We start from the raw sequence: 15,131 nt of genomic DNA, 5'->3' as shown, positions 1-15,131 counted from the left end.
TCCTATGTTCGTTGATTTATATTTCTCTAAGTTATTTTTTCGTTCAATCACAAAGCAAACAATGAATTAAACAGACATCAGAGACCCTATTTTATACACTATATAGACAGGAAAACTGAGGCACAAATAAATTAAGGAGAAGATTTTCAGTGCCAGAAATGGCAGCTGTGTGTCTAACGTCCCGTAAGTGGGCCATCTAATTACTTTTTGGTAACCCTTCTCTAAGCAACTTCATTTACTTACCCAGTAAATCACTGGAAGGACTGGGAAAGGAACCTAATATACAGATGCTCTCCCCTTTCTAAGCATTAGGATTTGCTTCCGCACAAAATAGGTTTCTAAGCACAGCCAGGTAACTTTGATTATCCTCAAAGCACACATTTTATGTAGAATGAACAGCAACTGTTTTTTTTAAAGACAAATGACAATTTCACCATTCCACATTCCAATATAGATATAAAACAGACCATCTCTTAATCACACTGGTAATGTCAAGTTATCAAGTCTCTTACTGAGTCTGAGCAACTGTTGTATAACAGCACTGTTTCTCCATCAGACCATGTGATACTACCTGCTTATTTCCTGATGGCAGGGCTTCTACCGTTTGCCTTTCCATATCAAGGACAATCAGTCCTTTTCCAAAACGTTTGCCTTTATAAACAGGATTGAAAAAATATAAGTACTGCAAGTTAATTCACAGCAGGAATGTCATGGCCGTCAAGCCTATCTTTGTATTTAAAGTGATTGTTTAGTACATGTTACCTCTGGAACCTGTGAGAGGAACTTAGTTACAGTTATGTCACCAAGTCTCAGAAAACCTACGCAAGCACTTTTACAAAAAGTTAAAAGAAAGAATTTTTACCTATCATCTCCCATTTCTTAATGGAAAATTATCAGAAGTCTACTGCTACTCTGAGTTCCATTTTAGAGCCAAATTCTACGTTAATTTCCACAAGTCCTCATAGAAACCATGCCAGTTTGTCAGATCAATTTATTTAGCTACCTAAAAAGTTCTCAGTTTTTGCAGTAGTCAGCAACAGGGATAAATAAAAATATTTCTATGGTAGCTACTGAGGTAAGTTCCAACATCTGAGGTAAAAGTGGCAAATTCTTAAGATTAAACATTATACGCCACAACGAGGAAAGCCTGCTCAAGTAAACAGGATGGAGTGAGTGTAAAGGAAGAGAGAGATTTGGACCATATTTCTGTGTCAACACTGTCACAAAAATTAACGGCCTAAAACCAGGCTGTCCTCTGAGGCCCCCTGGGAGAGCTTGCTTACTATATAAGGAAAGGAGGATTTATTGTGCAATTCCAGATAATGAGCTGCAGAAATGTACAGAACTTCAGTGGCTGGCAACCACAGGGCCGGAGTATCAGAGGAACAGCACATCTCCAGCACTCTCAAATCCTAGACACTTCAATGGAAGTTGGGGGAAACCCATACCACATGGACCTTCATTTTATAAGAAAACCTTCTGCAGCCTCCTCACCTTGTCTCTAGAACAATCTCACCAGATTTCCCTTCTCCATTCAGGAAACAAATACTGCCCCCAAATACCCAGAAGAAAAACACTATTCAAAATCCAAAATTTCCTGTCTGACTTCACTTTTTCATTGACAGTTCTCCACTGTTATGCGGCATTAATTTACAGTCCAGTGTCAACAATGGAATGCAAGGAAGCACTAGAAACCTTCAGCAGCACATTAAGCTGTTAAACAAGTTTAAAATATAATGAATTTAGCGTTGTAAAATTAGCATATGATCACTTTATCTAGTTTCCCATACTAACTGTTATCTACCTACCACACATATTATTCACCTGACCATGCCACCTGGCAAGCACACCTGCTTACAGCTTTGTACAGGTTGAACCTCGCTGGTCTGGTGCGCTCAGGACATCACCAGTCCCAAACCAGGGAATTTGCCAGACCGTGAGAGGTCAGTGCTGGCCCTGCTGTTCCTGCCAGCTGCCCAGCTCTGCAGCAGAGGACCAGGAGCAAAGCCCCGCAGACAGCAAAAGAGCCCCATGACTGCACTCCCAGGGGCCAGCCACGGGGCTGTGCTCCTAGCCCCCTGCTGTGGGCCTCTGCAGCTGCCTCACCTCTTCCAGCAAGCTCCCCACTCTGGTCCCTGAGCTTGAAAGCAGCAAATCAGCTGTTTGTGGCATTCCAGAAGCTCTGGGAGGGCAGGGAAGGAGTTGTTGAGCACAGGGCCCCCAGCTTTCCCCAAGAAGGCTCCAGCTCCAGAGCATCCATGGGTGCCAGATTATGGATGCTGCTGGATGAAGGGAAGTCCGGATTATAGGGGTTCAATCTGTACCAAGTAACATTTATTTAATCAGACCTGGTCCACCCAGGCTTGTTAGTTCTGTGTTGATGTTTGCACAGCAGAAGAGGACAATCTTCTGCTCTGCAACACCAGATCCAGATAACATCTACTGCTGTTGCAGGAAACCAGCATGGACCAAGAATCAGAGCAAGGTGCTCCGTAATTGCATCATGTCTTTCCTGTGAAAAGAGAGAGCTGGAGCACCAGCCCCTGCACAGAAGTATGCATAGCAGAGGGATGGGAGCTGAGTTTGACTATGTAGCTGCATTTACACTAGCCCCTTCCTTTCAGACGGGGCATGTTAATGGGGCAGTTCAGAAGATGCTAATAAGGCACTGATATGACTATGCAGAGCTTCATTTGCATAAGTGCGGCCACACACAATTCAAAAGTGCCACTTTCAGAATCCACGCCGCCTGTGTAGATGGAGGCCTTTTGAAAGGACCCCCACCCCCGACTTCAAAAGCCCCTTCTTCCTAAAAGCAAATAAGAAGAAGGGGCTTTCAAAGTCCAGGGAGTTCCTTTCAAAAGGCCCCATCTACACAGGTGGTGTGCGTTCCAAACATGGCACTTTTGAACTGCACGCAGCCACCATTATGCTAGTGAGGCACTACATATTCATGGCAGTGCCTCATTAGCATCTTCCAACTCCCTCATTACCACGCCCCGTCAGAAAGGAAGGGGCTAGTGTAGACATAGCTTGTGTGTATGAGAGAGAGGGACATATACACACACACACAATGCTTGCAATACTGTGTACATACAGCATACAGTTTTATAAGCAGGGGAACAACACTGAAACTGCTTAAATCAGTTCTGGGGAAGAAAACTAAAAGACAGGAAGAAGGAATTAGAGGGAACACACAGAGAAGAGAAAAACGAAAAAACACCACTGTGGCAAAGAAAAGGGGTGTGCAGGAAAGAAAAATAAGATAGCTGAGAGGAAAACACTACTGAAGGGTTGAGAAAAGGTAAGGAGGAGAACATGCTACCTAGCAACAGATTTATGAAATGATGTACATGATCTGCTGCTGGGGAGTGCAAGCATTAGGAACAGTAGTTCAACAGAGATGTGAAATAACTAACAGGAAACACAGTATGAGAATACTAAATGACCCAGGAGGAAAACAGGATGGTAGAAACAATGTTAAGTGGGACAGAAATCCAAATTTTAATTAAATTAAAAACTCCTACTTACATTATTCTTCTGGCAAATAATTTCCTGTAAAAATAAAAATGAATATTAAATGCAGAACTTGAACAACCGTGAGAAAATATGTGTTTAAAAGTGTTGGGTACAGATAAACATTTACAGAAAACCTGGAAGGTGAAGGATAGGCTACTATATTTTCATTCTGTCCAAACTGCTCTAAATAATAAATCTCAGCTCTGCCAAACATTAAGTATTTAGATATTAGCAGATGCCTGAAACTGTAAATTTAGCTTAGATGTTCTTCAAAGTGCAAAGCCCACTCATCATCCTGTCCCTTTCCATGTTAATTTGTAGGACATTAATACTCAACAGGTATCATTTCAATACCATCTGTAAAATTGACTGTAAACTGGTATAAATGACACTACACATATTTTTACAATATTTCCAAACTGCACCACTAGCATGATTAACTGACAGCCAGTCCAACCACTTTCTGCTTGACTGGCCTGAAATTTCATTTGAACTAGTAAGGCTCAGACAAGGGTTGTTTGAAAACTTCCCAGAGTGAATTTGATGTTTTATAGTATTTTTAAAATATTGATCCAGGAGCAGCAACGGTTTTGACAAAGCAGTGCACTATGGGTTGCATACTCAGACTTCTTCCCGCATGCCCCATTGGTAGTGGGCTTGTCGGAGCACTTTTGAAGTCTGATCCTCCTTCTATAGGAATTTTGATATTGACATCAAATGAAACAGAATTAGCAAATGGCTATCAAGTGCAGCAATCTACATATGCTTCCTCGGGTAGCACCGTGCTTATTCATCTCCATACAAAAACACAGAGATGGTCAAACTTCTTTACTTCTCACACTGCATACGTAAAACTACACAGTAGCCATTCTGACTCTTGCAAAGCTTCGCTTTAGGAGGTTACTTCCTGTGGGCTCTAAAGTCAGAGATGGACTGTATCTGCACATGTATTCTGCTATTTTACAGCTGCCAACTTGCTGGTTTATCCAACTTGCCATGCAGCAAGATTTTATTTGCTGTTGATGGTTGTTTGAGCTGCAAGTTGTTCTGAATTCCTTATCTCCCACACAACATTTTTAAATTAAAAACCTCCTAAATTTAACAATATGAGGAAAATGAGGCAAAAAACAATTATACAAAACCATGTGCTCATGATGTGAAAATGCAAAACATGGGGAGGCACACCTCCTTACACAGGAAACCCTCCTGGGCCACATAGCTCTTTTCTGAACCAGGAACCAAAAGTAGCAGGAGAATGGAACTTACCAGTGTAAATAGGATTTCTCCTGCATGCCCTAGGAAGCCCTGGCTTTTATTTTTGAAAATAAATAAAAACCGGACATCCTATCCAGACAACATAAGGGCTTGTCTAGAAAATGCACTAGTCAGCACCAGAGTAAGGTGACCATCCATCCCATATTGGCCAGGACAGCCCTGTATTTCAGTCGCCAGGAAGGTGCCCTGATTTATTTTTAAAAAAGGGTTAATTACCCCGTATTTGTGGCTGCTGCCTGGTAGCCAGCTCCCTGGCCATGGGGAGCCAGGAGCTGCATCAGCTTGGCTGGCCACTATCCCGGCTCCCTGCAGCTAGGGGGAGCCACAGTCCAACTAGCATGGCTGCCGCCTGGCTCCCAGCTCAGGGTAGCTGGGAGCTGGACCAGTGTGGCTGCTGCCCCATTCCCGCCTCCCCACAGCTTGGGGAAGCTGAGAGTGGCGGCTGCCCCCTTCCCCTCCTCCACAGCCAGGGAGCACCCTCCCCCACCCCAGCAGGGTGACAGCCACCACAGGGCGGCCACCACCTGACTCACAGGGTGACCATCCATCCCATTTTGTCCAGGACACTTAGCTTCATCTCCCAGTCCCATATTTGGCCTGGGGAAGTATAAGCACCCTACACCAGCGAGATGCAAATTCCAGTGTGCATTAGCATATCATAAGCTAACTGACTCACATGGAATCGGCTGACATCAACGGAACATTCACTAGGGTGTGTTAACATAATACTGTTTGAAATAGCACTATATTAACACACACTAGTGAGCTTTATCACAGGCCATCGGGGACAACATGGGCGATTTAGGGTGAAACACACTAATGCACACTAGAATTTACACCCCCACTAGTGTGGACTTATGCATCATGTAGACAAGCCCAAAGAGCATCATTACTCTTCTAATATTTACAGAGGTTACCCAACAGTGGAGCCAGGTTTTGAGCAGTGGTAAAGCTGCACAGGTGAGGAAGGCCATACGTTATTGGTGGTGGCACCTTCATTTATTCCTACTGACTTGAAATATACCAAACATACACCTAAAGATTTCCATCATCATTCCACCAGTAAAGTTAGTGATTATCTGAAAGTTTTGTAACTGAATAAAAGGGGCTAACCAGGCCCTACTGAAGTCAGTGCAAAGACTCTGAGAGCGGAACCACTGCAGAATCTGATCTAAAATAGCTAAGAGATTTGTTGTATGCTTGCTAACTCCTACGGGCATTTATGGATATTAAACAGGGCTACTGGGCCTGATTCAAACACCCTTGAAGTCAAGGGGAATCTTTCCATTGATCACAAGGGGCTTTGGATCAGGTTCACTGAGGGGGAGAATTTGGACACCCATGGTTTAGTCCTATAAGCCTTATGCATGCTGAGGTCCTGCTGATTTCAATGGGAGTCCTGCCTATAGAGGACTTATGAGCTGTGTCTACACGTGCACGCTACTTCGAAGTAGCGGCACTAACTTCGACATAGCGTCCGTCGCGGCTACACGCGTCGGGCGCTATTTCGAAGTTAACTTCGACGTTAGGTGGCGAGACGTTGAAGTCGCTAACCTCATGAGGGGATCGGCATAGCGCCCTGCTTCGACGTTCAACGTCGAAGTAGGGACCGTGTAGACGATCCGCGTCCCGCAACGTCGAAATTGCCGGGTCCTCCATGGCGGCCATCAGCTGGGGGGTTGAGAGATGCTCTCTCTCCAGCCCCTGCGGGGCTCTATGGTCATCGTGGGCAGCAGCCCTTAGCCCAGGGTTTCTGGCTGCTGCTGCGGCAGCTGGGGATCCATGCTGCATGCACAGGGTCTGCAACCAGTTGTCGGCTCTGTGTATCTTGTATTGTTTAGTGCAACTGTGTCTGGGAGGGGCCCTATAAGGGAGCGGCTTGCTGTTGACTCTGCCCTGTGACCCTGTCTGCAGCTGTGCCTGGCACCGTTATTTCGATGTGTGCTACTTTGGCGTGTAGACGTACCCTCGCAGCGCCTATTTCGATGTGGTGCTGCGCAACGTCGAAGTTGAACATCGACGTTGCCAGCCCTGGAGGGCTGTGTCTACACGTGCACGCTACTTTGAAGTAGCGGCACTAACTTCGAAATAGCACCCGTCGCGGCTACACGCGTCGGGCGCTATTTCAAAGTTAACTTCGACGTTAGGCGGCGAGACGTCGAAGTCGCTAACCTCATGAGGGGATCGGAATAGCGCCCTACTTCAACGTTCAACGTCGAAGTAGGGACCGTGTAGACGATCCGCGTCCCGCAACGTCGAAATTGTGGGGTCCTCCGTGGCAGCCATCAGCTGGGGGGTTGAGAGACGCTGTCTCTCCAGCCCGTGCGGGGCTCTATGGTCACCGTGTGCAGCAGCCTTTAGCCCAGGGCTTCTGGCTGCTGCTGCTGCAGCGGGGGATTCATGCTGCATGCACAGGGTCTGCAACTCGTTGTCGGCTCTGTGGATCTTGTGCTGTTTAGTGCAAGTGTGTCTGGGAGGGGCCCTTTAAGGGAGCGGCTGGCTGTTGAGTCCGCCCTGTGACCCTGTCTGCAGCTGTGCCTGGCACCCTTATTTCGATGTGTGCTACTGTGGCGTGTAGACGTTCCCTCACTGCGCCTATTTCAATGTGGTGCTGCGCAACGTCGATGTTGAACATCGACGTTGCCAGCCCTGGAGGACGTGTAGACGTTATTCATCGAAATAGCCTATTTCGATGTCACCACATCGAAATAGGCTACTTCGATGTAGGCTTCACGTGTAGACGTAGCCGAGGACGTGTAGACGTTATTCATCGAAATAGCCTATTTCGATGTTGGCTTTACGTGTAGACGTAGCCATGGGGTCAGACCCTGAACACTATTAAGGGTGGGGTTTTCAAAAGCACCTATAGGAGTTAGACATCCAATTCTCACAGAATCAGTAATTCAGCATCTGATGCCTTGATTTTGAAATTCGCATGGTTACCAATTACTTATGCAGTATATTAAACACTGAGGGCATAGTAAAAGGAGTAATAAAAGTGAAACGCCAAACAGGTATTTTGTCATTATGTTTTCCTTTTGAGGGCACTTGACACTACACTCTTGTGTTGAAAAGAGAAAGAAAGAAATATGGGCAAACCACAGAAACTTACATGAAAGAGGCTGCTCCAAAGCAGAGCCTTTCTCAGCAGAGTACTGTGAAACGTGTATGGTAGACAAATATTTCTCACTATGTATAATTGGAGAATGATGACATTTTGAATAAACCATGTAATTAAAATGGGCATTTATGAAACTTTCTGACAGCCACAAACTTGTTGGTAAGTGACAGGTTATGAACACGATGTCAGTGACAATCATTTTTTGGGACTTTTGAGAATTGGAACATTATATTCAAGCAATTAAAACATACACTATACTAAGGTAGCTCAGACATTTAATAATTAAGCGGCTAGAAAGCATCTTAAAGAGGGCTGTGCTGTCCAGTGGCTTAGCACAAGAAGAAGAAAGTTTAAAATGCTCGTTTTACAAATCGATGGGTGTGCCCAAAAGGTTGAACTACGGAGATGTGAACGGCCGTGTGCACCAAAATGCTGCACTGTAGCTGCCCCCATAAGCACATGATGGGCGCAGACTTACAGGTTCCCAGGTCGTGTTAGCATAGCTCTTCAATAAGTACCAGGAACCTTTCTGTTCGTGCATTGCAGTGTCCACCCAGACAAGTTACAGTGTGCCCTACTATTAACACACTCGAAAATCTGAACTGAGAGGTAGAAAGCCATGGCCTTTGCTGAGAGGGCTGGGTAGTTTCATCCACATTTACACTTCTTCATGAAACACTGGTGGAGTTTCAGAACTCCAGCAGCAGTGAAGATTCCGCAGAGGCAGGATTATTCCAAATATATCTTTTATACGCAGGCAGAAGTCCGCAGTGGGTAAGGAGCCAGAATAAAAATATAGCAACAAAATGCTAATGTGAGGTCATTTCTGCAAAAGTTTTAATGGCGTGAATGTCCAAGCAGTATTCATAGCAGTAAAGCAACTCAGTGTGTGGGGAAGAGAAGAAGAGCTTAGCAGAATTACTTTTGCCATGAAAGGAAGGAGTCAATGCCAGTTGCAGTACGGCTCTATTTCTAGAGAAATTACTAGCATTACCCACGGTTTCATACTTTCATATGTGAAATGAGACCTAGTGAAACTCAAGAGCGTCAAGGTGCAACACTTATATTCACAAGTACCTCAGTGATGACTCAAATAACTGTAAACATGTTTTGGGGAGTAGGGTGGCAGCAAAGTCATTTCCTTTTGAAGGCCTGCCAATGAGCGCTGGGAGCAAAAGCAGCAATTGCCCTGGGGTGCAGCGATTCAAAAAGTCTTAGGGATCCTGGACACTTCACACCATCACAGAAGCACCAAACTGCACGTGGCACAGAGGGCTGGTGGGGTGGGGGAGGGACATAGTGTACTCCAGGTGGCACTCAGGGCTGTCTTCCCCCAGTCCCGTGCCTGCCAAGAGTGCAGAGATGCCCTCCCTGCCCAAGGGACCAGCAGTTGTATCTCCACACTCCCTTGTTCTTTTGTGTTAATTGGAGGAGCATATTTTCTGCTAAAACTTTGTTCTCCTACATACACAAATCTCACTCATGCAAAAATCAGTTTGGTTACTACTCTTTATACTTTCCTTACCTTATTATTGTTAAAAAATATCCATTTCTTTGGCATCCCTGTGAAATGGCTCCAGTATAACATTATGCAACTTTTGGAAGCAGACTGTAATATTTAGAGAAGGTGGTGCTTATGAACTTACTAAGAGGTGTGCTAAAATTACCACAAAACATACGTGCTCTGCAGCTGTGAGCACGTCAATCAATATGGATTCCGAAGAGAAGAGAACATGACCGTTCTTGTCCAAAGAGTTTTAGAAGAAATTGGAACCAATTATGTTCTCTTTTTGTATCCATGCTACGTAGAGTGTGTGGCAAGAGTTTCTAGAAATCCGATGGGACAGGTCCTTCAGAAGAAAAAACAAGCAAAACCCTCTTAGCTCCCCAGTTGCATTCCCTACTCTGCCTTTATTCCATCCAAGCTTTCGAGCACTGGCTGAAACTATTTTAAAAAAGTCCAGATCTCCCTTCCTCTTCATTTTAGCACCTTCAAAAAACGCGCTGGTGGATAAAAGGGGCAGGAGCAGACAGACTTGTACAAACTGATGAAATCCTGAGACTGCTCAACAGTCCAGCTGGCTGAGATAGCAGCGGAAGTGGCTGAGTCATATAAGACTTAACTCGTGAACCAGGGCCAAACTGCAAACGAGCTGACAATACTAGAATCAAACCGTCCTCTAGCCAGAAGCAGGGAGAACTGTGCCTGTAGGGTAATCAGAAGTACACACCTGAGCAGACAACAGCCCTAAGCTCCATGCTGCTTTCCACAGGTGGCTCACATGTTTCTCTTCAGTCATTCCCACAACTAGGTAGGAACAACTGTTCCCTCCCTCTGCTAGGTAAATCAGAACTGAGCAGAAGGAGGCTCTTCCAGAGTCAGTCTCACTCTCAAAGCACACTACATTGTTCCTCTCTTGCTCATGAGGCAGGATACAAGGAAGCCATCAGGCATTTGGTGTTGAATTTTGTACAGGATACCCACCCATAAACCAGCCCTGTCATAGGCCATTAAGAACTGTCTGCTAGCAAAACTGCCCACTCACAGTGTAACCCAGTTTACACAGAATGATGGCATGTTAGGGCTCCCGGCACCACCAATACAGCATTAGTTTTGTCTTTGATTTAACTGCATTTCCCTCAATCTTTTAGTTATTACTCGTGTCTCTTACAACAGCTGCTAAAGAAAAATACTGCACGTTCGCCCGGGTGGGGAGGGGAGTGACAAAGAAATGGGGTTATTTTCTCTGACATCCTCTGTTGACATTTTTGTCTTACAGGGTTTGACGGAATGCTGAGAACCAGCAACAGAATTAACACTCTGGCCACTGGTTTAAGGAGCAGGACCTGATTAAGGAGAGGAGTTTCTGATTACAGATCAGAAGGAGTCTGGGCAGCTAATGAGCGCAGTAATGAGGAGACTGGAGAAAAGAACACGCGCAAGTGTGGGGAATGGGGAGAAGCAGAAGAGAGAGACTGGCTAGTAGGGCCTGAAGCCAGTTTTCTGTGAAGAGAAATCGTTTCTCCCCACGCATTTGGAGAAGAGGTAATGAAACTAGAGGACACTGTCAAGGCTGTGACTGCACAGTAAAATGTGGTGGAGCAAAATACTATAAATAAACTGCACAGTGGTATCTACACGAGAAACCGTCTCTGAGCTATCCGAGGGGTAGCTGTGCTAGTCTGTATATGCAGAAACAACGAGATGTCCTGTGGCTCTTTATAGACTAACAGATGTAATGGAGCATAAGCTTTCATGGGCAAAGACCCGCTACCTCAGTCTCTCGGCTGTTTATATACATAAACGTACCTATCTCATAGAACTAGAAGGGACCTTGGAAGGTCGAGTCCAGCCCCCTGCCCTCTTGGCAGGACAAAGCACCATCCCTGACAGTTTCGTTTTTTTAGATCTATTTGCTCCAGACCCTGAGTGGCCTCCTCAGGGACTGAATTTACAACCCTGCATTTTCAAGACCAATGCTCAAACCACTGGGAGTAGTGGGTGTCCCATCACCTAGTGCAGACTACTAATCCTGGACATAAAAAGTAGCAAATAGCAAGCAATAACATCCAGAGCTACCAGCTTCGGCCTTTATATCCAAGACTTCACTGTGTCAATCCATCACATGATGGTTTTCCAATACAAATCTCAATTCTAGTTAGTATAGCCTACAATAAGAATTCTCCAGTGACTCTGTGCATGGCCAGGAACTTTTCTTTCTTAATAGGGTCCATTGGAAGGATTCTTCTTTTGGTCACAGGGACCAGCTCCAGAGGAAAATCTCCATTGTTGTTATGTACTTTTTCATCTGTCTCAGCAATGTGCAAATTGCTCCAGCCGAGAATTCTGTAGGCCTAAGTACCAATGTTTAATTTACACACCCTTCTATACAATCTCTGATTTGGGCCTGAGACTTTCTCACAAGCCTGCAAAGACAGGCACAAATCTAGACATAAATTTTTAAAATTAGCCTTTGAGACATTTTTAGAAATTCACGCTTTGCCCAAACAGCTCTGCATCACAATTCATACCATGTGAAGTAATGGCAGTGATGCTTTTATTTTCCGTACACCATATCTTTACATTTATAGAAAATGGATGTGGAGGCAGATGCTGTGTTGTTTCCACAGTTCCTAACACAAAGTGGACACTTCCTGTTCTCTCAAAGATATCTTACCTTTCTTTAAAATTCCAATTGGCCATTTTCCTTAATAAACAAGACAAGTGCATATGGTTGCATTCTATGTTTGGCAGGTACAATAAAGAAATCTGGATGTGCTCCATTAGTTTGTACATTTTAAGACCAGAGGTGACCACTGTGATCATCCAGTCTGGCCTCCCACAAAACACAGGCCATAAAACCTCATCTAATAATACCCACATAAAACTGATAATTTGTGGGTAACCTAGAGTATCTCTTTTAAAAAGGGCATCCCTTGATGATTTAATGACTCCAAGGCCATGTCTACACTAGCCCAAATCTGCAAAATGGCCATGCAAATGCAAAGATTACTACTGGAGGTGCTGAAATGCATATTCAGCACCTCATTAGCATGCCACTGGCCATGGCTCTTCAAAATTGCTGATAGGAATAAGGGGATTTCGAAGTTCCCTGGGTTCTTTCGAAAAGGACCCCCGTCTGGACGAGCTGCACGGCAGCAAAACGCGGCAATTCTGAAGAGCCACAGCCGGCGGCATGCTAATGATGTGCTGAATATGCATTTCAGCATCTCATTAGCAATCTTCAAAATGGCCATTTGCATGGGTATTTCAAAGATTTGGGCTAGGGTAGATGTAGCCCAAGTGATGGAGACTATCGTGCATCACTAGACAAATTGCTCCATTGGTTAATTACCCTCACTGTTAAAAATCTGCTCTTTATTTTTAACCTGAACTCATCTGGCTTTAGCTTCCAATCTTTGGATATTATGCCTTTTTTTTTTTTTTTAAAACACTAGATTAAAGAGTAATTGACTATTAGAAATCTCTCCCCTGTGTAGGTACTTGTAGACCATGACAAAGTCACCTCCTAATCTTCTCTTGGATAAACTTAACGTAGTGAAGCAATGAGGAGTCCTGTGGTTAGTCATTTAAAGACTAATTTATTTGAGCATTTGCTTTCAGGGGTTCACTTTGTCAGATGTATGAAGTGGAAGTTTCAGTTTGGCAGGGATTTATACATACATACATAGATGTGTGTGTGTTATATTACTATGCGGGGGACCAGTGCTAATGAAGCTAATTCAGGCAGGGTAGATATGGCCTACTCCTTACAGCTGACAAGGTGAGAATACCAGAAGAATGACCTTCTTCCCTCTGTCACTGTGGGCATGTTTTCCAAACCCCTCATCATTCTTGTAGCTCTCTTTAGATCTCTTGCAGGATCTCTGCATTATCCTCAGTAGTCTCTGTTTAGAAGTATCAGAGAGGTAGCTGTGTTAGTCTGTATCTTCCAGAACAACAAGTCCTGTGGCATCTTACAGACTAACAGATATTTTGGAGCATAAGCTTTTGCGGGAGCATAAGCAGTCTTTGCCCACTTCTGGTTGTTCTCTCTGTTTAGAGAGATGCAAGTGTTTAAAATTCACTTGAATTACCTTCAAGGACTGCAGAGAGTCTGCATTTGTATCACAATAGAGGATAATGTTGTTGGCCATACTGAAGCTCTCTCTGACTCCCAGGTGGTAGAACAAGGAAGGCTGCCGGAAAGCATCGCTCATCTCCACCACTGCAATATCTGTAAAAAGCAATAAAAGGATAAATGTAAGCCACGCAGCTCCAAAAGGACAGCATGTTTGCTCTTCTTTTCCACCAGTTGTTGTTTGGCATAATCTGCATTTTAAGACGGAAATAAAGAACAGGAGGGATTCCCCCTCTTCAGTCATCACAGCTGAATTTTCAGTACATAACCAGGAGGAAGTGGTTTCTCTTTACAGCATTTTTTCAAGAAAGGAGAACTTTATTTTGCTAACCAAAAAGATTAGAATGTCTCCAAATAGGAGATAATGCAAAAAGCTCATTTTGAGCCTTTTACAAGCACACAATCCGTTTGCCTGTGCTATACGTGATGATTTACAATTGTGGAAAAAATGACAGTAAGCTCTTTCATATCCACACAACAAAAAGCAGTCCTGTAGCACTTCAAAGACTAACAAAATAATTTATTAGGTGATGAGCTTTTGTGGAATAGACCCACTTCTACAGATCTGGAAATTCTGATGAATGTAAACTGGCACAACAAGAACTTAACAGAAAAATAGCAAGAAGAAAAAAAACGAAATGAAAACTGACTAATCAGCTACAAAGGAGAGAAGGGGGAGAAGAAAATTAACTTAATAAACCCTTGTGGTAAGTAATTATCATTATGCCAGTTTACTTTCATCAGAATTTCCAACTTCCATGAGAATTTCCATATCTGAAAAAGTGGGTCTGTCTCAGAAAAGCTCATCACCTAGTAAATTATTTTGTTAGTCTTTGAAGTGCTATGTGACTGCTTTTTTGTTTTATGAAAATACAAATTAACACGGCTACCTCTCAGTTCTTTCACATATGGCAGCCTGAGACTGTGAGCTTGCTGGATAGTCAAATATTCTGGATAATAGAGAGGTACACCTAGGAATGATTAACACTAAAGAAAAACAGATATTAAGAAACAAAAATGTATGCAGAGTACTTTATTTACCAAAAACAGTAGCATTGTACACTGTAAAATTACACTGTATTTGCTATATTTATTTGTATTTACTTTCATTATACTGTACTTATGGAAAATGTAACTAAAATGCACTTCTGGTTAAAATGCCAGTTAGCTGAGAGTTCTGGATACTAGAATGCCAAATACGCAAGAGTCTACCGTACTGATATTTAACTTCTACATAATAAAACAACCAAAATTTATTTACTCTAGGAAAAAAAGTATAAAAATTGCACTATATCAGTCTTGTTGCATGACAAAGAATGAACTCAGAATCTCGGCATTTGAAAATCTGCAGAACAACCAACCTTTGAAATTCAATGCAGAAGACTGTAAAAGCTGACAGAAAAAGTGGCATATATTTATTTTGATTTATCAAATCCCTAGGCAACCCTGCCCTCAAAATTATGATGTAACCATAGACCTTGCACATATGAATACAGTAAAGCACACATGTAAATGCTTGTGGGATGTGGTCCGCAGTCCTGCCAGACACCTACGTGCCCAAATTGAGCACAAAA

General features: G+C 43.6%; 1 protein-coding gene across 3 annotated transcripts in view; it reads right to left on the bottom strand.

The window, feature by feature from the left end:
- The window catches only part of MAP3K5 (mitogen-activated protein kinase kinase kinase 5), a 175,298-nt gene that overhangs the window by 100,318 nt on the left and 59,849 nt on the right, over nt 1-15,131 (bottom strand). For all 3 annotated transcript variants that reach the window (XM_074990492.1, XM_074990491.1, XM_074990490.1), the window contains exons 2-3: nt 13,514-13,653; nt 3,532-3,555 (exon numbers count right to left, since the gene is read on the bottom strand). In XM_074990492.1, the coding sequence (XP_074846593.1) occupies nt 3,532-3,555; nt 13,514-13,653 (164 nt within the window). The remainder of the gene's footprint in view (nt 1-3,531; nt 3,556-13,513; nt 13,654-15,131) is intronic.

The sequence above is a fragment of the Carettochelys insculpta genome, chromosome 3, assembly GCF_033958435.1.
Source record: "Carettochelys insculpta isolate YL-2023 chromosome 3, ASM3395843v1, whole genome shotgun sequence".
NCBI lineage: Eukaryota > Metazoa > Chordata > Testudines > Carettochelyidae > Carettochelys > Carettochelys insculpta.
The sequence above is the reverse complement of the archived record's forward strand: the minus strand, read 5'-3'. Positions and strand labels throughout refer to the sequence as shown.